The sequence below is a fragment of the Chrysemys picta genome, chromosome 21 (genome assembly GCF_011386835.1).
Source record: "Chrysemys picta bellii isolate R12L10 chromosome 21, ASM1138683v2, whole genome shotgun sequence".
NCBI classification, from domain to species: Eukaryota; Metazoa; Chordata; order Testudines; family Emydidae; genus Chrysemys; species Chrysemys picta.
The window spans coordinates 21,155,944-21,180,457 of record NC_088811.1 but is presented as its reverse complement, the minus strand read 5'-3'; the positions used below and the strand labels follow the sequence as shown (position 1 = coordinate 21,180,457).

The following is a 24,514-nucleotide window of genomic DNA, read 5'->3' as shown; positions in this document are numbered from 1 at the left end:
AACTGATTCCCTGCAAGTGATGCACAATAGCCTTGTCTGACGGTTGTAACGGGGTAAGGGCCACTACAGTTAAAGGAGCTAGTGAGTGGGCGAAACTGAGATACGGACGTTGGAACATAGCAACTCTGACTGGAAGAAGCTTGGAGCTATGTGAGGTCTTAAAGAGAAGAGTAAACATGGCATGTGTACAAAAGACAAAATGGAAATGTTATAAAGCTAAGGTGCTGGTGGAGGGTTACAAAATCTACTATTCAGGGAGTTCATCCTCCTGCCGTGTTGAAATTATTCTGGATGAAATCATACAGAGGATGTGATAGAGGCTGCCACGGTGTTGGGAAGGGGTAACGATCTGTACAGTAAGTGGGTATGCACCACCGTTAGGAGAGGATCAAAAGGTAAGAGGAGTTTTTAAATGAGTTGTTCTGCCTTATTGGAAACATACGACTCAATGAGAAGGTAGTTATTGGTGCAGATCTAAATGCAGGTGTTGGACCTGCAAAGGCTGGATATGGAACAATCCATGGGGAGTACAACATTGGAACCAGAAACCCTGAGAGGAAAATGGTCCTACAGACTTGTCTGGTACTGGACGTGGTGATAGCAACCATCCACTTTCAAAAGAGGGAAATTCACCTCATAACTTATGCCTGTGGAGGACGCAAGTCCCAAATTGATTTCTTTTTAACAAGATGTGATAGCTCATGAATAATCAATTGTAAGGTGAAGAACAGGAGTACTTGTGGCACCTTAGAGACTAACAAATTTATTAGAGCATAAGCTTTCGTGGACTACAGCCCACTTCTTCGGATGCAATTGTAAGGTAATACTCGGTGAGTGCATTGTGAACTGGCACAGGCTTCTTATGGACTTCAGATTGCAGAGACCTTGGAAGCAATTGACCCCTCGGGCACCAGAAAGGCCTAAAACTTAAAGATAGAAATGAAAAACTCTTTGACCAAGAAGTAATATGAGATGTCCTGACTACACCCGGGCTGCTGGAGGATAACCGGTGTGCAAACTAAAGTTACCATTGCTGGAAATGGCACAAGAAGTCCTAGGAGTGATGAAATCAGTACCAAAAAGAATAAGAAGGGAGATTTGGTGGTGGAATTCTCAAGTTAAAGAATCTGTTGAGAAAAAAATGTAACCCTTAAAAACTAGCAGGCCAGTAGCCTGAGCTGTAAGATAGGCGGCATAAATAAATAAATAAATAAATAGCGACAGCTAAAAATTTGGCCCATGATGAGCTATATAACCAACTAGGAAGCTCTGAGGGAGAACGGACCAGCTACAGACTCACTAAGTCAAGAGAAAAACAACGCGGGATGTGAAAGCGTTTGCTTATATTAGAAATGAACATGGTATATTGCAATGAATGGTGAATCAATCAACAAAGCGTGATTCTTTCTGAAAGAGCGATGAATGAAGAGAACCCAGGGGAGGAAGCAGTAGCGTAGCTAGGGGGGTGCAGAGGAAGCAGTCACTTCCGGCGCCTTAGTTACCATGACGCCAGCAGGCGGGGCCTACGCTCCGCTCTGAAGCTTGGCCTGCCGGGCCGGCGCTGAGCTCCTGCAGCACTGCCGGAGGAGGCGAGGCGGGGGGGGGGGGCGCGGCGGCACGGCCGGAGGAGCAAGGGGGGGCGCAGCACATGGCAGCCCGCAGTGCGGCCGGAGGAGACTGGGGCGGGGGGGGGGCGGCGCAGCCAGAGGAGCGAGGAGGGGCGCAGCACATGGCAGCCCGCAGCGCGGCCGGAGGAGCTATGGGGAGGGGGCAGCGCGGCCGGAGGAGCGAGGAGGGGCGCAGCACATGGCAGCCCGCAGCGCGGCCGGAGGAGCCATGGGGGTGGGCGGCGCGGCCAGAGGAGCGAGGAGGGGCGCAGCACTTGGCAGCCCGCAGCGTGGCCAGAAGAGCCATGGGGGGGCGGGCGGCGCGGCTGGAGGAGCGAGGGGGGGCGCAGCAGCTCATGGCAGCCCGCAGCGCGGCCGGAGGAGCCATGGGGCGGGGAGCAGCACGGCCGGAGGAGCCATGGGGTGGGGGCCGCAGGGGCGGCACGGCCAGAGGAGCCAAGGGGGGGCGCCTTTTTAATGTTTGCTCCCCCTGCTCTTAGAACCTGGCTACGCCACTGGGAGGAAGTGAGACCTGTAAGCCAAACTGGGGAAAACCATAGTCAAAAAACCAAATGGGGCTACAGCAGAAAATTTCCTGTAACTGTTGGTCTGAATCAGCATTGAGCCCTGTTTTGTTTGTGGTTGTCATGGATGGGAGAAATGAGAATATCTGAAGGGAACCAACTTGGAATATGCTGTTTGCTGATGATTTAGTGATATATGTGGAAGATTGTGAGACCCTCAAATCTACTTTGAACAGTGGCAACACAGTTCTGAGCAGGCAGGACTTAGAGTGAAGGTTGATAAAATTGCAGCTTTGATAACTGAGGGAGAAGGACCCACCATAAAGGGTATTAGAAGACGGAAAGAATTTAAACACCTAGGATCAATGGTGCTCTCCTGACTGATGCCTGGCATCGTACCAAAGCCACTTGGTGCAAATGGCCGGAGCTGACCCCAGTTCTCTGTGATAAAAGATGTGAATAAAGTTAAAAGGTAGAGCGTATAAACCTGTAATTCAACCCACCCTAATGTACGGAATTGAGAGTTGGCCAGCCAGAAGAAAAGAAATCAGTGTACTCCCCGCTATGGAAATGAAGCTATTGAGCTGGTCAAATAGTTGGACACTCCGTGCTAGGAAATTAAATGAAGTTTTGAGGGTCTACTGAGGGTTTTCCTCATTGAAGACAAGTTGAGGGAGGCTAGGCTATGTTGGTATGAACATGTCCAGCGAAGACCCAAGACTTATATTGGTAGAATGGCCCTGCAATGATCATGGCTGGAAGATGAAGTAGGCCAAAGACTAGATATCAGCAGACCAGAGAGACCAGTTTTCACAACAGACAGGTGTACAATCATGAGTTTTGGAAAAAGGCTATAGAAGTCGCTGCCTCTTAAAGGTAAGAGGCAAGAAAGAAGTTGACATGAGCCATTTACTGTAAGTTGAAATCACTCATGATTTCTGCTATGGAGAAAACAAACCATAGACAAACACAATCATGAATCTAATTCTCAGCCTCCTGTGGGGCAAAGGTTTATTGGGCCAAATGCAGACCCAGGGAAAAAATTTACACCAGGCCTCACTATTATCCAGTATTCATTGATTACTTTCCCCCCCCCCCCCCCAGGTATTTGTTTCTGGTGAAAGATGCTAGTTTACCTCGCTTCTGGAGACTGAAACTTTCTGAAGCTTGACCTGCTTTCTTCCCCCATGGAGCCTCCATGTTCATCCGGCTTTCATGAGAGGCTTGTGGGGGGGCTAAAGTCAGGATCAGTGAGGGAAGGCGGGGTTTGCAAGTGAGCGAAGGGTTGAAGCTGGGCTTGTGCTGAACAGGATGATCTCATTGGTTTCAAAGGTTGTCTGTCAGATTTTTTGTGGGTTTCAGAGTAGCAGCCGTGTTAGTCTGTATCCGCAAAAAGAACAGGAGTACTTGTGCCACCTTAGAGACTAACACATTTATTAGAGCATAAGCTTTCGTGGACTACAGCCCACTTCTTCGGATGCATATCTTTTTTTTTATGATTTTTTATGAGGTTTGGGAGGGAGCACTTGGACTGTGTTCCTCAGCTCCTCTTGGCTGATATGATACAACTCCCTGCGGGGAAATCAGTCGCCCCAATAAATCACTGTCCCCCATTTCCTGCCAGCCGGTGTTGCCCATTTCCCACACCCCTTAGAGGGGTCAGCAGAAGGTGTTCTGACCACAGCTTCCAGTCTGATGCAAAGTTCCAGGGGCAGCATCAGAAAGCTGGGTTCATTCAGGAATTTAAGGCCTAGTCCTGAACAGTGAAGGCTCCCTTTGCTGCCCATGGCTTTCATGGAAGCTGAGGGTACCCAGCACTTCCCAGGGCCTGGCCCTGTGCTTCTGTGAGAGCCTGATTTCAGTATTGCCAGCACCAATGTTCAAAAATCAAGAGTCAGGCTTCAAAAAAATCAGACGATTGGCTTAAAACCCTTGAGATTAAAAAGTAACAGTTGGTTTCTTTTATTAGCCTTCTGGTTAGGGTCACATTTCAGGCTTTTCCCCACAACCAGGAGACCCAGAAACTTACTCTTTTTGTTCATGAAAGTCAAGATTCTCCCCTAATCACCTGACTCCAGGAGCCAGAGCCTGCAGAAAAACATCAAATATCATGAGACTTACAACAAAATCATGAGGGTTGGCAACAAAGGCAGCCTCCTGGAGGGCAAAGGAGGGAGCAGGAGCAAGGGTTTGTCCTGAAAGCTCAGTGGGAACTGCTCAATGCACTGTGGGGGGCACGGGAACACCCTGGGGAGCAGCCAAGCCGAGGGAAGCTCCCCATTCTACCCCTCTCCATGGTGCTCAATATATGACCCTGCCAACCCGGCGCCTCCTCAGTTCCTTCTTACCACCCGTGACGGTCGTTGGAACTGTGGCGTCTTGCTCAGCAAGTTCTACCACGTTTCCCTGGCTTCATTTGTTTGTTGTTCTCTGTACTTATTAGTTAGTTCTTAGTTGTTAGTCAGTATTAGTAGTTAGCAGTTGGGATGGGGGGGTTACCCTCTGTCCCGACCGCTTTTCCTTGGCAGGACTTACATGCCCAAGTCCCAGGGGTTCAAGCCCTGCAAGTCCTGCTCCAAGCCCATGCCAATGGGCAACCCCCACGATGCTCATCTCAAGTGTCTGGGGGAGGCTCACCAAGCCGATAGGTGCAGGATTTGCAAGGGGTTTCGCCCCAGAACTAAAAAGGAGCGAGACTTTCACCTCAAGCAGTTCCTTACGGAGGCGGCACTTAGACCACAGCCTCCGCCGGCACACCAAGACCCAGCGCCGAGTTCATCGGTGCGTAGTGCCCCGGCAACAGTGGTGGAAGCAGCACCACAGAAAGACTCTGGCAGAGACCCGCAGCACTGCCGCTTCCTGGTGCCGAAACCGGCGGGATCTACCCAGCAGCGCTCCCACTCCCCAGCGCAGAAGCAGCACCAGAAGCAAGGGAAGAGTGGCTCTCCGTCCTAGAGGCCCACCCCTCTGGTATCGGCCAAAGGGACGCGTCCTCGAGAGGTGCACCCAGAGCCGAAGTCTGTGGAGATGGTATCATTGACTTCGGCCCCGCAAGGGGGACTGTCGAGTCCAATGCTGTTGGACTCCGTGGCCCAGGTCATCGAGGAGGTGGAACTGCCATCTACCCTGGACACCTTTGAGGCCGCAAGGGACCGCATTGCCATGACAGCGCCGAGGTCACTGTCTTGAGGCAAACCGGCGATGCTCCGTCCCTCGGCACAGCTGATAGAATCACAGCACCACTCGGAATCCCGGCACTGCTTGCAATCGCGGCACCGGTCAGACTGCCAATCTCTGTCACAGAGCAGGTCCCACTCCCGGCACCAGTTCCAGCACTGCTCAGCAACCCCACACAGCTTCAGATCGCAGCACCGGTCCAGGTCACGGCACCAGTCTCCAGCCTTGCAGCACCGCTCCCCAGTGCGGTGCCGCTCGCTAGATCAGCTCTGCTTGGCACTGCCCTGGCCATCGCGGTCCCGATCCCGATCTATCACGGACATAATTCAAAGCCCCCAGCAATTCCCAACCACAACAGCAAGGAGGTGCCTGAGTCTCCTCGGCCACGTAGCTGTTGCACTTACATGACCCGGCACACCAGGCTCCGGCTCAGACCACTGCAGGCACGGCTCCCATCAGCCTGCTGCCTGGGGCGCAACAGCTTGAATTCAGTGGTGACGGTGCCAGGGCAGGTCCTCATGTCCCTCCATTGGTGGCTCGACCCCCAAGCGGTGTGTGGAGGAGCCCCCTTCCGCAACCCTCAACCTTGCTTGTCCCTGGTTATGGACGTGTCGGCTCTGGGGTGGGGGGCGCATCTGGGGGACCTCCAGACACTGGGCCTGTGGTCGCAGGACAAGCTCTCCCTCCATATCAATGTCAGGCAGGTGAGGGCGGTGCTCCTTGCTTGCCAGGCCTTCCAGGCCAGACTACAAGGGCAGTGCATAGCAGTTCTAATGGACACCCCCCCACCCCCGTGTTTTACAAGCAAGGGAGAGCCCATTCATCCACACTGTGCCAAGAGTCCCTTTGGCTGTGGGAGTTCTGCATAGCCCACTCCATTCACCTGGAAGCATCATTTCTACCAGGAGTTCAGACCACTGGCAGACCGCTTCAGCAAGTCCTTGCACACTTATGAGTGGTTCATCTGGCCGGATGTCATACACCTCATTTTCCAAAGGTGGGGGTTTCCCCAGGTCGACCTGTTTGCCATCCGCCACAACAGGAAGTGCCCAATGTTCTGCTCCTTCCAGGGCCGCAGCCCAGGCTCCCTCACGTATGCATTCCTGCTACCCTGGAGAGGTCGCCTGCTCTACGCCTTTCCCCGTTCCCTCTTGTGCACAAGGTCCTGCTCAAAGCTCGCAGGGAAGGGGCAGAGAAAATTCTAGTGGCCCCAGCGTGGCCTTGGCAACACTGGTACACTATGCTACTGGAGCTGTTGGTGGATGCACCAATCACATTGCCTCTCCTCCCCAGCTTACTCACTCAGGACCACAGTCACCTCCATCACCCCGACCTGCGGTCCCTCCACTCACGGCTTGGAAGCTTCATGGCTGAACCCCATGGAACTTCTGTGCTTGGAACAAGTAAGGGAGGTGCTCCTCGGCAGCAGGAAGTCTTCCATTAGAGCCACCTATCTGGCAAAGTGGAAGAGATTCACGTGTTGGTGTGACCAGCATCGCACACACCCCCTTCAAGGCACCGGTACCTCTCATCTTGGAGTACCTCCTACATCTGAAACAGCAAAGCCTCGCTGCTATCTCGGCTTTCCACCCCGGAGCGTCCAGGCGATCCGTCTTCGCTTCCTCAAGGGCCTGGACCGCCTATATCCCCAGATCAGGCAGCCTGTCCCCACGTGGGACCTTAACCTGGTCCTCTCCAGGCTCTAGGCCCCTGTTCGAACCACTGGCTACTTGCTCCCTTCTATAATGAAAAGTTTCAGAGTAGCAGCCGTGTTAGTCTGTATCCGCAAAAAGAAGAACAGGATTAGAATTCAAAGTGATCCTGACAAATTGGAGAAATGGTCTGAAATAAATAGGATGAAATTCAATAAGGACAGATGCAAAGTACTGCACTTAGGAAGGAACAATCAATTGCACAGATACAAAATGGACAATGGCTGTCTAGGAAGGAGTACTGCAGAAAAGGACCTGGAGGTTACAGACTAAATATGAGTCAACAAAAGTAAAGGACAACGTACTACTGTTGCAAAAAAAGCAAACATCATTCTGGGATGTATTAGCAGGAGCGTTGTAAGCAAGACATGACAAATAATTCTTTCACTCAGGACTGGTAAGGCCTCAACTGGAGTACTGTGTTCAGTTTGGGGCACCACACTTTGGGAAAGATGTGGACAAACTGGAGAAAGTCCAGAGGAGAGCAACAAAAATGATTAAAGGTGCAGAGAAAACATGACCTGTGAGGAAAGATTGAAAAAACTGGGTTTGTTTAGTTTGGAGAAGAGAAGACTAACGGGGGGACATGATACCAGTCTTCAAATACCTAAAAGGTTGTTATAGAGAGGAGGGTGATAAATTGTTCTCCTTATCCACTGAAGACAGGAGAAGAAGTAATGGGCTTAAATTGCAGCAAGGGAGATATAGCTTAGACATTAGAGAAAACTTCCTAGCAGTAAGGATAGTTAATCGCTGGAACAAATTACCTAGGGAGGTTGTGGAAGCTCCGTCACTGGGGGGCTTTAGGAACAGGTTGGACAAACACCTGTCAGGGATGATCTAGATAATGCCTAGTCCTGCCTCAGTGCAGGGGACTGGACTATATGACCTGGCACAGTCCCTTCCAGTCCTACATTGCTATGATTCTACGATTTACAGACTAACCAGGTCTTCTCTAGCCTTACACTGAGATTCTGGCAGGTTTGTTCTTATAAAGGTAGTACTTGATCCCTGAAATCCTCACTTGCCTGAGGAAGGGCTTGCTGGACTGGAGCGCTGGATGGGGGACTGGAGTAGTAGAAATGTGATGGAATATATCCACTGCATAGTGATCAATAGCCATATTTTAAAGGCGATTTAAAAATATTTTGACAAAATAAAATGCCCCGTGGATTAAAACATTTCGTATCAAGTGGCAGCTGAGTGGATACTCAGAATGGGATTCTAATAATATTTTGTGCTTATCCAGCACTTTTGTATTCATTCTGGATGTCCAACTCCATGCTCAGTCCACTATCCCACAGCTGGAGCTGTGAGCATGCTGAGGACCTGAGAAAGACATTGAAAATGCTCCAGCGAGCAAATGGAAACCTATCTTTCTCTCTGCCACTGTGAAGTGCATGCAATTACTTTGGTCAGAGACTTTCCCAAAGGAATTGTTTAAACCTTATAAAATAAACTAACGCTACCCTGCCTGCTCCATGCCCACCCACCCTCAAAGAATGCCCCTCTGAAAACTACCCCATGTGGACAGTAAGCAGGACACCCACGAACAGTAGCAAAGCTGCATGTGTGGCCCTGTACAGAGGAAAGAACCCATTTGGAAGCAGATGGGCACAGAATTTTACTCTTTTGAACATAACTTGCCATGATTCTCAACGTTCTGGCTTAGAACCTGCCTATGAAGTAGCTAGGACATTCTTTGCACTAGACAAATACTAAATAACAAAGCCAATACAATGCTAATGAATAACAGTGCACAGATATTGCAGTGATGGAAATGTAGATAGAGAGAAACTGATTCAGTCTGTGGCCCCAATCCTGCAAGGAACTGCACTTGGTGTGGGGCCCTGTGCTCATGTGACGCATAAATAAAAGTGGATGGGGCTTTGCATGGGCTTGCGGATTTGCTTGCCAGGAGTGACTTTGCAGAACCAGGGCCCAACTCTCTATCCAACTTCCAAGCAGGTTCTAATGAAGAACCAGGCAGGGAAAATTACTTTAAAATTGATGCAAATTACTCTGACTATATCTTTCCAAACAGTAAGAGAAGCTGGGACACTGCCAAGAAGGGTCTTTCATCAGGACTAAAACAGGCAGCATTTTCTCATTTTTCAAATAGAGCTGGGGAATATGGGACAGGCCACCTGGGTTCTATTCCCAACATTGCCACTGACTCCCTGTGGAGAAAGCACTTCAGTGCCTCAGTGTCCGCATCTGAAAAATGGGGATAAGAATTATTCTTGTATATACTGGTGATGGATCAGGACCCCATAATGCTAGGTGCTGTACAACACATCACAAAGCCTGTGTTGGCTTCCTCACTTTGGGGAAGCACTTTAAGCTCTGCAGAAAAGAGGGGCTATTGTCATGCAAAGTGTCGTTATCGTGGCCTATCAAGAGAGGAGGTGGAGAACTGTGTACAATCCCGGCTTCCCAAGGCTCTGTGGGTGGCTCGGCTCTGGCTCTAGGGCCAGGAAGGGAAACACTGGGCAACTTTTTTTTGGGGGGGGGGGGAATAGCGAAGGAGAGTCGAGAGACTGCGAGGGCGCCCCAAGGCCACCCTGCCCAGCCCTGCGCACTCTGCCTGGGCACAGCCCGGCGGCAGTCCCCCGCTCCTCTCGGCACACAGCAGCAGCTCTCCCCCTCTGTTTTCTTTGCCAAAGGCTCCCTCCCCCCATCTCTGATTAGAATATTGTGTCTGCCCATTTTTGGGAGCTCTTCCCCAGACTCCGGAAGGAGGGATGGGGAGAAAAGGAGGTTCCCAGACACCACAAAGAGGGAGGAGGAGAAGAACCCCCCGAAACCTCCCTTGCAAAGGAGGTTCATGCACTTCCTACCGCCTCGGCTCTAGTGGTGCTTTGGTGCTTGCAGAACCCAGAAGTGAACAGCAGGCGACCCGGAAGGTTTGAACTAAGCCTTTAACACACAGCAAAGCCAGAAAGACCATCCCAACCTCGGCTTTGGGGCGGGGGGTGGGCTGGGGACAGGGGGTTTCTTTTTTTTTTATGTCTATTTGCCAAAAAAACAAAACAAAATCCAAAAAACCTGCAGTTAAGGCAAACCAAGGTCTGTATGCAACAACCCTCCCCCCAGGAGCGCAATGGTGGTGGTGGTTGGGGGGCTCCCTGCTCCCAGCAAAGAAAGGAGCATGGAAGGGGGAGCCGCAAAGAGAGGGGGGATTTTTTTAAAGATGGGGTCGCAAGAAAAAGTTGCATGTAGTTTTCTGTCGCTCTTGGTCTCCTTTGCAAATTGCAATCGCATGTCAGTTTCCAGCGAGCGCTGCTGGGTTCGGGCTGCGGCTGCTGGAGTCTAGCGAGAGGAGGGTTTTAGGGTCTTCCCCCCCTCTTTTTTTTAATCTGATGCATGCATTTGATCCCGATGAGTGTCGGCTGCGTGGGGGGCTCTGTCTTTTCAGTGCCCCCCAATGCACTAAAGCCTGGGCGGGTTGAGGAGGAGGAGGAGGAAGAGAGGAAGCTAAAGGGGGGAGCCCATTTTCTTCCTTGCAGACGGATCGCTGGCTGGATTGCAATTTGCAAAGGGAGCATGATTGTTGGTATAGGAAGTGTCTGCTTTTTTTTTTTTTTTAAAGCCGGGTTATTCAAAAAACCCCTTTGGTGCAATTCTCCGGTAAACAATGATTCATGGGGCTTAATGCAAATAAACTGATTGCAAACGGAGCTTTCCCTTTGCACTTTGCAGCTGCCTGGGTTTTTTGAGTGGCCAAGCCTCAGATTTCTGTCTTTTTTTGCAGATCTGCAGAATATGGCGTCCCTGTCCTGTTTTAAAAATAAGCCAGGCTGCCATTTTTGTTTTTCTTTTGTCTGAAAATTTTAATAAAACTGTCTGAGAATGTGGGAGAGGCAGCTGAAAGGCAAAAGGGGCACCTAAAGGGGTGGTTTTTCTTTGCTTTGCGTTTTTGTGTTGTTGCAAAGATCTTGCTTGCACGGGGGGGATACAATGTAATTGGACTTTTAAAAAAGGAAACAGTCAAACATTTCTGTGGGAGGGGGTTTAAGATTTAAAGTTAACTTATGCAAAAGTTTTTTTAAACAGCCTTTTTAAAACAAAAACGCAATGAAAAACCCTGCTCTGTATTTTCTCTTTTTCCCTTTGGATTATTTAATGGAAAAGTTAATTGAATCTGAATGTAGCTATTTTTTAAAAAACAGATGGTTGTGAATGTTGCATGTTGGTTAAAAGCGATTCCGTTTTTTGGGGTGGTGGTGGTGAAAAAGTGTTTTTTTTAATATTTTGATAGAAAGCAATATTATAAACGGAATGTTTAACCAGGAATATTTTGCAATTGCACGTTAGCAGGAATGTAGTGTTTTCAGAGTGTGGAATCTGCAGTTTTAGAAACTGACACAATTTTTCGTGCCGTTGTATAGAGAGGTCTGTGCATATGTGAACATGTATTTAGTGTGTGCTATCTATGTGCATCGTGTGTACATGCATTTACTATTTATACAGGCATAATTTTAAGTACATGTTGGATTGTACATACAGTCTGTTCTAGAATATTTAAAAGAGAGTCCGACTAAGAGAAGTATTCTAGGATATAAATGCTTTATTTTTAGAAAAGCTGCTCATTCAGAAGTATTGTACAGAGTGTAGTCAAGAGCACACATCCTTCTCAGATGCTACTGTATGGTTAGTGTTGCACTTTTATTTGCTGCCTGTCTTGGAAAAGTGAAGGACAATTTCTCAAATGCCTGTTTGAGCTGCTCTGTTACTGTTGCTCTGTGACTGATAGCAGATGGGTCAACGAGAGGCCTCTTAAAAGTCACATTTTGGGGAAGAGGCAAAAGTTTTTTAAATCCTGATTTAGAAGATTGGAGGGAGGTGGATGGAATCTGGCCCAGCCCTACGGCTGGTTCTGCTTTTGTCCAAATATTCCTAAATAGTTTAGTCCAACCCTGTTCCTGGGATAACTCCTCCGACTTCCATGGAGCTACTACAGGGAGAAATTTGGCCCTTTGTTTATTTTCTCTAAAGAGAATGCGGCATTCCCACGGATGTGTTAGTTTGGAGGCAGTATCTGTTGCCCCAGGTGTGTCTTCCTGGGCTCATTTTGGGGGTGTTTTCTGTGTATTTGGGATGTGTGTATTGGGGTGTGTGTGAAGTTGTCCTCCTTGTCCCCTATAGAACAACACCTTGCGCGCAACATCTGTGCTCTGCTAGCTCTGGAGATGGACAGATGTCAGGGGAAGCACCGACAGTACATACAGAGGTGGGCGCTCTGAGTTATGCTCAATGACAGATTTCTATGTGTCTTAGTAACCCACCAAAGTGCATGAAGCTGTTCGAAAGTAGGGCTGTGACAAATCAGACCCCATGTCCATGCTGGAGATCTTCCCAAGCCACCCACATGTGGACCTTGGTGAATGTCCATTGAGGGCTTCCTGCTGATTGCTGGATCCTGCCCCTCTAGAAATCCTTTTCATTGTAAGTCTGTGGATTGTTCAGATCTTGATCCCAAAACAGTCTGAAAAAACTACTTGGAATGAAGCGAAACAACATCTTCCTCAATAGCAGAAGTACATCAAACTGCAAGTTAGCCATCAGCACGTCTAAACATAACCCACAAGTGCATGTGTGTATAATGTCTGTCTGTCTGTCACAGAGCTGGGAATCAGTGGACGTGGGTTCTAATCCCAGTTCTGCTAACAACTTCCTGTGGGACCTGAGCAAGTCATTTAACTTCTCTGTGCCTCAATTTCCCCACGTGTAAGACTGATACAGGGATACTTACTTGTCTTTTTGTAAAGCACCTTGAGCTCTCTGGATGAAAAGGGCCTCTACAAGTGCTACATGTTGGTGTTCTTATCTATGCACTGTGCAGCTGTGGAAAACTACCGGGCTGCGTCTACACACCCTGATGCCAGATAACATGGCACTATAACATCACCCGCTATCCTGATTTCTGCTGTCTCAGCAGTGAGCATTTGAAATCTGGTGTGTCCAAAAGACGCTTTCCTAATTAGCACAAAAACTCTGCGTATAGGGAACTTTTTGTGGTGATCCAAATTGCTAACGAGGCCTGGTGCCCAGAGCTAGACACTAACGTGGTGTGGACTTCTTAGATGGCTTTGTTGTTGTAATGTTCAGGGCTTAGACAGGAGTTTTGCCTTCACAAGAGTGTGATAGAAATGCCTGTGTGTGTGTGTGAACTTTCCAGGGAGCACTCAAGGGAGAGAACAGGGCTTTTGCTTTGGCAGAGAGGGCGTCCTAATGAAGGTTTCCCTTTGGCCTGTGCACTCTGATGTCGCTGCTTTTACACTTCATTGTTGGCGTGGGGTGGCGGCATTATTTATTTCTGTTACAGTAGCACAGAAATAACACCTTGAGTGTGATACATCCTTGCTCTGCCATTCTGCTCTGAGTGTTTTACACCCATGTTGCATTATAAATAAATCTATAAAGCATAACTCACCGGGGGCAACTTTGCTGATAGTAGCAGTGATGGAAGCACCAGTGTAGACAGGGCTTGGGTGCTTTTAGTGGCCTATTGTCTGACCTTGACAGTACGGTGATAGCCAACCTTGCCCTGTTTGTACCAGTGTGTCTGCTCTTGCCAGTGGAGATGCAGCCAGAGGGAGTTGGTGTGAGATCTGGGATTAGGCCGCAGTAGTTCTTGGATCCTTGCTTTGTGATCTGCCATTCTGGAGTGGAAAGGCACAGAATTCCAGTAACATCTCTCCTGGTGTAAGTCACTTTCACTCTAGAAATCTTCCCTGGTGTGGACTGTGCCTCCAGCAGAGCTGGTTGGTGCCATGCACTGATCTTGTTAGGGGACATGCACGTCTGGCTTTGGGGCCTCGAGCTGAGACGGAGCTGGGCAAATGCTCTGAGCTTTGCGGCTTTGCTTTTATTTTAGTCTGATCCTCTCGATGGGGCCTGTTGGTGTCTCAGGTTCCCCTCAGTGGTTGCTGAGTCTTGTGGCTATTGCAGGTCACCCTGCCAGCCTTGCGCTGTCTGCTGGTAGAAAGGGTCTAGTTAGGCCTTTGCTTTCTCCTAACTATTCACCACCTGTTGGATGCCTCCTTCTGCCAACCCCAATGCTTTGACACTGGCGAATTCAACCCAGAGCGTGATGCGGCAGGTAAATGGATTTTAAACACAAGACCTCGCCATTCAGTTGTCTCTTGCGCTCAAGCCTCTGCATTAGAAACCCCGCAGCTGCGTCAGCTCTTAGGATGGTGGCCCTGAACTGCGCTCTTGCCCTGTGTGCCTCCATAGCTCTGCTAACTAACCAGCTTCAACCTCTGGCTGCAGATTTTCCCCATCTTTTGAACGCGTCAGAAGCAAATGCAGGAATCATGCTGCATGTGTTTCCCTGGGCCTTGATTTTCCTAATACACAGTGTGGGCAGAGAGCTGGCCATTTCACCCTGTGATTATTGTAATGGGCTGGATAGTCACAGTTTCCCAGTGCAGGCGCTGACACAATTTTCCATATACACGTTGTAAGGGAGGCCCTTCGCCTCAATTGTACCTTTGCTCCTTGGGGTGGGTGTTTGTTTTCTCTCCTGACAAACGGTGCTGACGGGGTGGGATGGGGTCTGGTCACTCGCACATTGTAAGAATCACAGGTCATCCTGGAGGTGGCTGGGAGCCCGTCTTTTGCACAGCACGCGTTCCCATTCCTGTATTACAGGAAGCCGGAGTCTGTGGCGGGGCCCTGTTGCGCTAGGCACCACTCAGCCAAAGAGAGAAGCATTGGCTCCCGCTCTAGAGGGCGCTCTTAGTCTCTCCGTGATTTGCGAGGTGTGCACATGGAGAGGGCAGCTCTTCTAAGGCTCTGGAATTAGAGGTGTCAGTGCTGGTGTGACTCTGGATTAACACAACCATCAGTGATGGGTGTAGCGTGGGCAGTACTGTGCAAGCTCCCCCAGACTCCTTCAGTCCTGATCTGCAGCTGTCCCAGCCTGAGTGCCTCACGCCGCCCCGGGAATGTGGGCCTCTGCCTGCCAAAGGGGCGTTAGTGGCTGGAGCAGGAGCATGGCCCGGTGGTGAGGGGGCCAGCCTGGGACTTGAGAGATACGAGTTGAGCCTCTTTGTGCCTCTATTCCCCTCTGTACGGCAGGGAGGGTGATAGTAGCCTGGCCCTGTCTCACAGGGGATGTGAGAACAAATCCATTAATGCTTGTGAGGTGCTCAGTGATGGGGGGCCATGGGAGTGCCCAAGGCAGACAAAATCAGTGCCTTGTCCTAGTCCTGATGGGCCATCTGCAGCAGGTGAGTTTTCTCGCTAGCCTGTGTTTGGGTTAGGGATGGGTCAGGCTTCCAGTCTGGGCTGTGATCCCCCCAAGAGCTGCCCTGTGTGTGTTTGTTTTTAAAAACTCTCCCCAGAGGTGCTGGAGAGCTCTGGCAAGGGCTTGAAGAGCCAGTATGCTGGGAGCAGGCTCACGTACGTGCTCAAGGCTGCCCAAGGAGATGGGCTCCGGCTTTGGGGCTTTCCTGATGTGTATGGTACACTTGTGGTGGTGGCCTCCAGAAGTGAGGGAGGGTGGGTGACAGGGTCCCCTCGCCCCTTGTAGGGGAACTGCTGAAGACCTCTGCATTGCCCAGGGGCTGGGAATGCCCCCAGCTGTCAAGGAGGAGGTGGGCGCATGAGAGGGGGAGGGAGTTTGTTTTGGGGCTTTTGTCGGCTTTGATCAGGAAAGGAAATCGGAATGAAAACACCTTCAGGGGGCAGAAACACAGGGCTTCGTTTGGTTCCATCTTCGGTGAATTCTTTTCTGGTGCAGGATCCCCACGATTGCTCCTTCTGAAAAGTAAGATCTTGAGGCTGGGTTTCTAGACTCGCCTTCCCGGGTTTTCTGGCTGGGATTCTAGTTTTGGTTTGGGGCTTGTTTTTTTTTGCCTTCGTGGCTGTTATTCTTTCTGGTGTCTCTGCCTTGGTATACATTCCTTCTGCATGGGAGAAGTAGGGTTGGTGTGTGTGTAGGACGAGGACCTCATGTGTGATTTCACACCCATTGCCATGGAGAGCTGCACGGTGTCTCCTCAGCAGCTGCTTTCAGGAGGCCACGAGTTCCCATTGCAGAAAGGGCTTCCCAGTGCCAAGGCTCCCTTGGGGAGGCCAGTTCACTCCCAAGGTGAACCATTCCTCCCTGGGGCTGTCCGTAGGGCCTTGTCGAATGCTGACTGCCGAAATCATGGCGCTGTGCAAAACATTAAAACCCTGATACAAATCCCCATCCAGAGAGTAGCCCATTCCCCCCCCACTCCCCATCCCACTCACTTCTGACTTGGGCAGAACAAGGGGGGAGGAGAGTGAGATTCATCCCATTCTTCCTGGGGTTCCCCTAGTGCTTTACATGGAGTGAGGAGTTGAAGCCCCACAATGAGGTAAGGTCACAATCGTTATCCCCATTTTATCAATGGGGAAACTGAGGCACGGAGCAGGACAGTGACTTGCCCACGGTCGCACAGTGAGTCAGTGGGAGAGCTGGGAATGGAACCTAGGAGTCTTCTGTCGTAACCACTGGATCAGTCTCTTCTTGGGTAGGGTGAGAACTTGCGGAGGGTGTGAGTGGGTGTGGGGAGAGAGAGAAGGGACCGAGCTGATGGATGGAGTGCAGAGAAAAGGCTGCAAGAGATGTGTTGGCAGTGCCAGGGGGACACCTGCTTTGGGATATTCGGAGGCCTGGCGCTGGCTGGGAGCTGGTCACAGGAGCCCAGTGCTGCTGTGGAGGGGACTGGGGCGGTAGCTCGCTTGGCTGCCCACTTGTTTGTGGTATTGCTACTGGCTTCCGGGGCTCTTCTTCACCCAGCTGTGCGCACAGCAGGGGGCAAACAGGAGCATCTTTGAGAGCTGACAGGTGGTGCTTTGGGCACTGGTATTTTAATGGCACATGATCTGCTGTCAGTGAGTTAGCCCCGTTCCGAGTCCCAGAGAGAAGCCGGACCAGTGCTTGTTCAGACCTGGCATCTCAACGTCTCCACAGAGATGGGACTCCAGATTCCATTCCCCCAGCCCTACAGTTTTACATCCTCCCTTCTTTCCCTGGACTGGCTGTGGCCTGGGGTTGCTGCTCGCTAGCAACTCAGTAGGTGGCTCACCCCCTCCCCTCCGGAGCGCTGTGCCGCAGGAAATCGCGTTGGAGTCCGTGCTGAACAGCTCCTGCATGGTGCCCGGGGATGCTCTGTTGGCACAGGGCTGTCTTTTGCATGGCAGGCTAACTAAGGTCTGACCCCTTCTGGCTGTTAAAGATCCCATCGCACTTTCCCCAAGAGCGGTGTGTTTAGTCCAGGTGTCCTGGCCAGACTGTAGCTGGGATAGTTTCTCTCTGCCTCCCTAGATCCCCCTGCAGCTTAAAACAGATACAGTCTCTTCCTTCCTTGCCCCAAACTGTAGTGTAGGGCTACTGGGTGCTGTTAATCAGCTGCCACATTCCACCCCAGAGGTGGCTGCATGGGTCAGTGGTACTGGTGTCTCGGCCTCTACCGATGTGATGACTCTGCTGGCCAGGAGCATACGCAGCCACGTGCTGCCTTGCAGTTTCCATGAAAAGAATCTCTTGTTTCTTTTTATTTCAGCAAAGACGAGACAGAGGGGGCTGCAAAAGTAGAGGAGTCCCCGCTAGAAGTGTAGCTTGTGTTAACGGCAGTGGTAGGAATTGGTGAAGGCTAGTGTGCTTCTGGGACTGGGGCTTTTGCCCGCCTGCACCAGGAGGGATCGTCCACCTCCGCCAGCCTGGAGCATCATCTACACGTCTCCCCAGGCAGCTGCGGCCACCTGGCTTCTGAGGCCAGCCTGTGAGTACTGAAACGCGAGTGCACATAACGTCTTCCCTTTGCGGGGCCGTGACAGGTCCCCCTGCTGCAGCTGCCTTCTGAACCCCTTACCAGGGCTCCATCCCCTCCCCTCCCCCCCGGGGCCATGCAGATCCCCTTGTGCTAGCTGCTTTCCACGCCCTCTTGCCTTGGGGCTGCTATTCACACCGCCGCCCTAGGGCTGCAGCAGGTCCCCTCTGCTGCAGCTGCCTTATCTGAACTCTCCTCCCACCCTGGATCCATGATTTCCGTCCAGGCTCCATAGCCTGGGGCCACCAGGGGTCCTCTCCTACACCCTGCCTACAAACCATGCTCCTAACTCCAGGCCATATCAATGCTGTTTTCCACGCCCCTTTTCTCCCTGCCACCCAAACTCCCTGCGGCTACCCTAGGTTCCCTCTCCCCAGCTGTTGCCCTGTCCTGAGGGGCTGGTTTTGCTCTGTCTGTTATCCCCGATCCTGGTGATGCAGGTAACAACCTTGGGCTTGGGGTCTTTAGCTCCCGGGGTGTTTCCCCCATCAGAGTCCAGGCCCTTTTGCAGCAGATTCCCCTCTGATGAGATGGAGCCTGAAACACGCCCCCCCCCCCCCTCCCCAGTCACTGATTGAAGACCCGGGAGCAGGTCTGTGCCCTTGCCCCCCTGGGTGTCTGGGTGAGGCATAGGGAGGCGAGATCTCCTGTGCCCACCTGTGCCAGGCCTGGGACAAGTATCCGTGCTCTCTGGACTCTGGGGTTTGAACGCGTTTTCATCCAGCGATTCCTACTGGCCTTCTGCTTCAGGAGCATCCTGCCCCCAGCTTGTCCTCTGTGCTCAGCAGAAAGATCAGCCTCTTTCTCTAGGGAGCAATGCTGTCCCCTTGTGATGGGGCCACTCCCCCCACGGGCTAGAGCCTGCAGCCTCCACCCCAGCACGAGCTCTGCTCTCTGCAGGGGCAGCCACATCTCCCCACACTGCAGCTTCCCCTGTGTCCTGGCGGCTGCCACCGGAGAGTGCCGGCCTTGCCCGTGGCCCCTGTCTGGGAGCATCTCACGGGCAGCGAGGACGCCAGGGCCCCTCCTCCTGTGTGTAGGGAGGGGCAGGAACTGAGCTCAGAGATGAGCCACTCAGGAGCCATGGGTGAGGGACAGCTCAGGTATCCCTGGTACCCAGGAATCCCCCGCAGGCAGCTCCCCATGCGGCTCTCTTCTGCCCTGGCTGTGCCTTCTGCGAGGCTAGTGTCCTGCACTGCTCTCTCCTTTAGTCCTGCCTCCCGCTCCGGGGGACCCTGGGGCAGCCGACAGCCAGCAACCCGGGAAAAGAACCGCTCGGCACCAGCGTCAGCCTTTCCAGCAGCAGGGCTGTTTCCTGCTCTGCCTCCTTCTGGGAGGTATCAGCAGATGCAGGCTGTGGGCGGGAGGGTGGCTTGGGGTTGGGAGTGAGGAGGCGAGAGCCAGGGTCCTACAGGGTGCGCGGAGGTGTCAGCAAAGCCGTGTCTGCCTTGAGAACAGGCAGGGTGAGGAGCTGATTGCTCGGTGGGTGAGAGCTTGCACGCCTGTCCAGGCCTCGCTGTGCACACCTAAGTGTGTGCATGCTTGTGTCTGCTTTGTGCTGTGCGTGACCCTGCCTGACTCTGAGCGTGCACCTGTGTGTGTGCATCTCTCTGCCTGTCTCTGTGTGCCTGACTGCCTGGGCTTGGCCCTGCGCGCGTGTCTCCCTGCCTGCCCGCTCCCCTGCGTGTGCTGTAGGCAGAGGGTGCATGGTGCCGGGCGCGGGCCAGGCCAGGTATTTGGGGCAAGACGCCTCCTTAGCCCATCTCTCCTGACTGCCAGTGGAGTGGCAGGAGTCGCTTTTCAGAGCAGTCAGGTTTTAATCTGAACCTGCGGCCCGGAGCTGGTGGCCGGTGTGCCCTGCCTGCATGGTGCTGCCAGCGGCGGCGCTGGGTGTGGGCGAGAGAGGCCGAGGGGGCGCTTTGAGCTGCGGCATCTCCCGCAGGCCTGGGGGAGGTATCTGCTGCAGTGCTTCCCACCCTTCATCATTTCCATTTTAATGGCTTTTTTTGCTGTGTGTCAGCTTCCATTTTTCATATTTAGCTGGAAATATAGAGAGGGAATTCATATATTTTCCATCTGTTTTATTTCCCTCTAGCCCCCCCAAATTCCTCCTCCCCCCCAAATCTAAGCTGAGCCTGCATCTTTCCAGCCTGTGGGGGAGGGAGGGCAATCCCATCTGTTCCAAGTGAAATACTGTACAATAGAGCTGGGACAGAAATAGATTGCTTGACATTGTTGTTCTTTTTTTATTCTTCTTCTAGGCAGGTTTGTAGATCTCCAACCATTACAGGTTTGGCCATCGTAGCAGCAACACTATTACTGGGGTCAGGCCCGGCCAGCAACCCTTTTGGAGGGTCTTTCTCTGTTTGCAAAGGCTGTGTCTTCCTTTCTGGGGATCCTTTTTTTTTTAAGTTGCATTTTAATCTTAAAAAAGCTGCCACCAACCCCAGTGTTTACAACCAACCCTCCAATAATAAATGGCTGTCTTTGCAGCCTGGAGGTCATTGGTCACCCCACAATTACATACTGGTCTGCTCACTGCCAGCTGTCTTGAGAGATCCTGCAAAGCCAAGCTTGACTCCTGCAAGCCACCCTACAGTAATAGATCGGCGGAGGTGGGGGAGCGGGTCTTGGGGGTGGAGACAAGTTTCCATGTCAGGGTGGTGTGGCGGTGGGAGTGTGTGAGTGTGCAGCTCAGAGCCGCTCCTGTAGTGTAATCCTTTCCATTCTGACGGGCTGATGCTGTCCTTAGCTATTCACTCTCTGCCCAAAGGTGATTTTTATTGTGGTTGAAAGTTTGGGCAAAAATGGTTCAGCTGTTTCTGAGTCATGGAAAAATGATACAATTCGATCCTTGTTTTTAAGAGGCTGTAACGTGAACAGTGTTGGCACATCAGCAGGTTGGGATCGAAAAGCGAAATTCGACCCGGGGAGAGTCCCTAGGTCTGACTTGTGCCTTTCAGAGGTGTGATGAAAATCCATTTTGATTTGGCTCAATTATAAAGCATTGAAAATACACATGACGCGTGCATGGCAATCTCTTCATGACAAGGGTGGTCTGACAGTTGTCCTCTCTTGGCTCTGTGCATTGCAAAGCGGGGTGAACTCTTAGGTCTTGGAAGGTACGGATGGAATAAGGCAGCGTGATGTGAACGTGTGCCGAATGAGATGCAGCTCTGATTTTACGGTGCCACCTAGAGGCAGCAATTGAGATCAAAGCTGTGTTGTGCTAGGTGCTGCATAAAGTACATGGCGGTTTTGGCTCCCAGGAGCTTTTAGTCTATACAGACAAAACAGGCAGAGGAGAGAGGAAGGGGGATTATTCCCGTTGTGTACATGGGGAATGAAGGCACAAAGCCCTTATTCCGCAAAGAATTTAAACACGTGTTTAAAGTTAAGCCAAGAGATTGAAGGCTTGAGCCTGTGCTCATTGAACTCACTGAGAAAGCTCCTTCAATGGATCAGGATCAGGGTCTAAGTGACTTTCCCAAGGTCATTCAGTCTGTGGCAGAGCCAGGAATTGTGCCCAGGTTTTTGGAGTCCTAGGCTAGTGCTTTAACCAAGATCGTCCTCTTTTTGAATTGTGCCACGATTCCCAGAATGTAAATGTCCTTCGATGGTGAATGCACATCCTGTGCTAAGCAGAATCACCTGCTGCTCACTCGCAAATCCCTCTACACTGTAGACTTCTTTGTGTGGGTGGGATCGGGATGGGGCGGGGGTGCCCTTTGGGAGCAGAGAGCTAGGAAATTGACTAAATGAAAATCTATTCAGAGGATGTTAAGATTGTAAAGTGAGGCCTCAGCAGTCAGGAAATGTCATTGTAAAGGTTGTCCCTGCTCCCTTAACTCTTCCCGTTATGATAAAGGCTTTAATTGCATAACCACATGCCATTAATTCCTCAGGACCCCTGCACAGGGAATGAAGCAGGATACGTAGGGAATGAAGCACAGGGAGACAGTGGATCTGTGCCTTATTTTGGGTCAAAATCTTTGTAACAATCTGGAGTCAAGTTAGTGAAGCTAAATGCTGGTATAACTGAGAGTGCATCGGGGCCCTCCGCAGACAGCAGTGTGTTTGGGGTCTGTTCCATTCGGTGCTCTCCTTCCCTGCTGAGCCCCGAACGGCGATGTCGGCTTTCTGCCTGAGGTACAGCATAGACCATTTCAGCTCCCGATACGGCTTTCTGAAAAGTTGTGCCCAGGGATTGAAAAAAGTGCACCAACTAACCCAAAGGCTGAGGGTACGTCTGCACTGCAATCGGGGATGTGACTGCAGCATGTGTAGACATACCCGAGGCAGCTTTCATCTAGCTCGCGGGAGTACCAATAGCAGTGAAGCTGTGGAAGCACGGACTTCAGCATGGGACCCTGGGTACCTTCCCAGGCAGGCAGCCTCTGCTGTCCTGGCTCACTGCTGTCAGTACCCAAGCTAGCTAGATCAGGTCTGTCTGCCTGTGCTGCAATGACACCTCTGATTGCTGTGTAGACATAGCCAGAGTCTACTAGCCAGGGTGAAAAGTACCTGCGAGGCCACTCCCCTGCAATCTAAAGGAACAAGGGTCTATCCCACAACTTCCCTTGCATGAGCTGTCCCATTCTAACTCCCGTAATTAGTTGCTCTGGTGCACAGGTGTTTGCAGAATCAGGCTAGGGACAGCTGTGCGCTGAGCTGTAAGAATGGCCATCAGCTCCCTGTTTAATCATTCCCGTTACAAAGCGTAACTCCTGGGAGAGTGGGGTGGATGTGTTCCCAATACAGGGGATGAGCGATGTGCTGATGAGCTGCAGAGCTGATGGAATCCCAATTTTGCTAAGTAGATTATTTGCTAATAACGGTGCAATTGGCTGAGTAATACAGGAGAGTTCTGCGGGCCATCCCCCTGTCCTGTGTCCCTTGCACCAGAAGGAACCTCTTCTGGCTTCACTCCATTCTCTCCTGTGGAGTATCTTCCAGCGGTGCCCTCCGTGTCTCTGCTTTTCAGTCTCTCTCCTGCTGCTCCCTTATGGGCCAGTTTCTTAGAGCCCCAACCAGGTGTGCCCGGAGCAGCAAGGCACGAGCTCCTATCGTATGGCCGCTGGGCACTCTCTGCTTGCCTGCTGGCTGCCCGTGCCCCCAGGGGGACATTGTGGAAACTGGAGATTGCCAGCGGTGTAGGGAAATGGTAACTGGGCTACCTCTCCTTCGGCTACATCTCCTGCCTGGAGCCCAGGAGCGGGGTTGGCATAGGAAACGCTGTGCAGCCTTTGTGAAACTCAGGATCTGTTCCCCTGTTTCCCTGTCTGCCTTTTCCCTTCTCTACGTTGTGCATGGTCCCTCCTCCCTTAGCGGTAGTGTTACTTGCTTGTGTTATCGTTGAACCTAGCGGGCCCAGTCGGGATCAGGTCTCATTGTGCTGGAGACAGGGTACATTGGAGTTACCAGACTGGATCAAACCAGGGTTCCACCTAGCCCAGGAGCCTGGCTCTGAGAGTGGCCAGCACCAGCTGCTTCAGAGGGAAGAAACTCTGCAGTAGCAGCTATGGAGTAACCTGCCCCCAGGGGAAGCTCCCTCCTGACCCCCAGTAGCGCATGCCCCAAGGAAGGAGTGTTCGTATCCCTTCCAAGCATTTTTTAGTATTTTTGGTTCTAACTCCGATTGTCCTTTTATCCCTATAAATGTCTAATCCCTTTTTGAATCCTTCTAAGCAACTGACCGTGACAATATCTTGTAGCAGTGAAAGAAGCAGAGAGTCCTGTGGCACCTTATAAACTAACAGACGTATTGGAGCATGAGCTTTCATGGGTGAATACCCACTCCTTCGGATGCACGAAAGCTCATGCTCCAATACGTCTGTTAGTCTATAAGATGCCACAGGACTCTTTTTGCTTCTTTTCCAGATCCAGACTAACACGGCTACCCCTCTGATACTTGTAGCAGTGAGTTCCACAGGCTAATTGTGTGTTTGCAAATACAAGACATGGTCCCTGCCCCACAGCGGTCAAGTTACGACAAGTCAAACAATGGGCTAAACAAAAGCAGAGCAGAGAGATTATGGTCACTAGCGGACAAGATGAAACCCTGTCCATTTTTTAAAAAGTCTCTTTATTTTTTATTTTTTTTATTTCCTACACGCTCTGTTTCTCTGCTTTATCCTGCCTGTCTCTCCCTCCCACTCTCACGCCCATTCACGCAGAGGGCTGGGAAATTTTACCAGACACCCAGTAGCCACAGGATTAAATCTGCCACCCTCCCGTTCCAGGCCCTTTTAGCTGTTGTGAGGTTAGGGTGGTGGCTTTCTGGTGGCTGCTTAGGGCAGGTAGTATAGTGCCTATGTGTCTCTAGTACTCCTTGCCCTTCCCAAGCAGAGTGAAATTGACCTGATTTTTGTCAGTTTCACAGTTGCCCAAGCTGCCTGCCCAGTTCTGAATAGGGGCAGCGAAACTGCAGCTTTGGTTAGTTTGCCCTCAGCTGTAACTTGGCAGAGTTCTGAGCAACTGCAGAGGCACTGGAGCTGTCTGTCCAGGGCCGGCCTTAGGATTTATGGGGCCCTACGCAGTATTATTAAACTGGTGCCCCTATGCTCCACTGAAGGTGATCCCCAGCCGGTGCTGCTGATCCCAGTGTGTCGAGTGGGCACAGCCACCGCCCCGCCTGCGGACCCCCAGAACCCCCCCCCCCCATATTGCTGACTCACACA

The 24,514-nt window shown here is 51.4% G+C and overlaps 1 protein-coding gene across 26 annotated transcripts in view; it reads left to right on the top strand.

Annotated features, from left to right (window-relative positions):
* The first annotated feature begins 9,495 nt into the window (after window positions 1-9,495).
* The window catches only part of ZNF362 (zinc finger protein 362), a 49,900-nt gene continuing 34,881 nt past the window's right edge, over window positions 9,496-24,514 (top strand). Inside the window, exons 1-3 of one of the 26 annotated variants that reach the window (XM_042856233.2) lie at window positions 9,498-9,926; window positions 12,169-12,253; window positions 17,568-17,786. Coding sequence is in view for 9 of the 26 variants with exons in the window: in XM_042856221.2 (XP_042712155.2) it covers window positions 10,387-10,576; window positions 12,169-12,253 (275 nt within the window). In the remaining 17 variants the exon portion in view is untranslated. The other 25 variants (XM_065575293.1, XM_024106584.3, XM_042856229.2 and 22 more) reach the window with 25 other exon arrangements.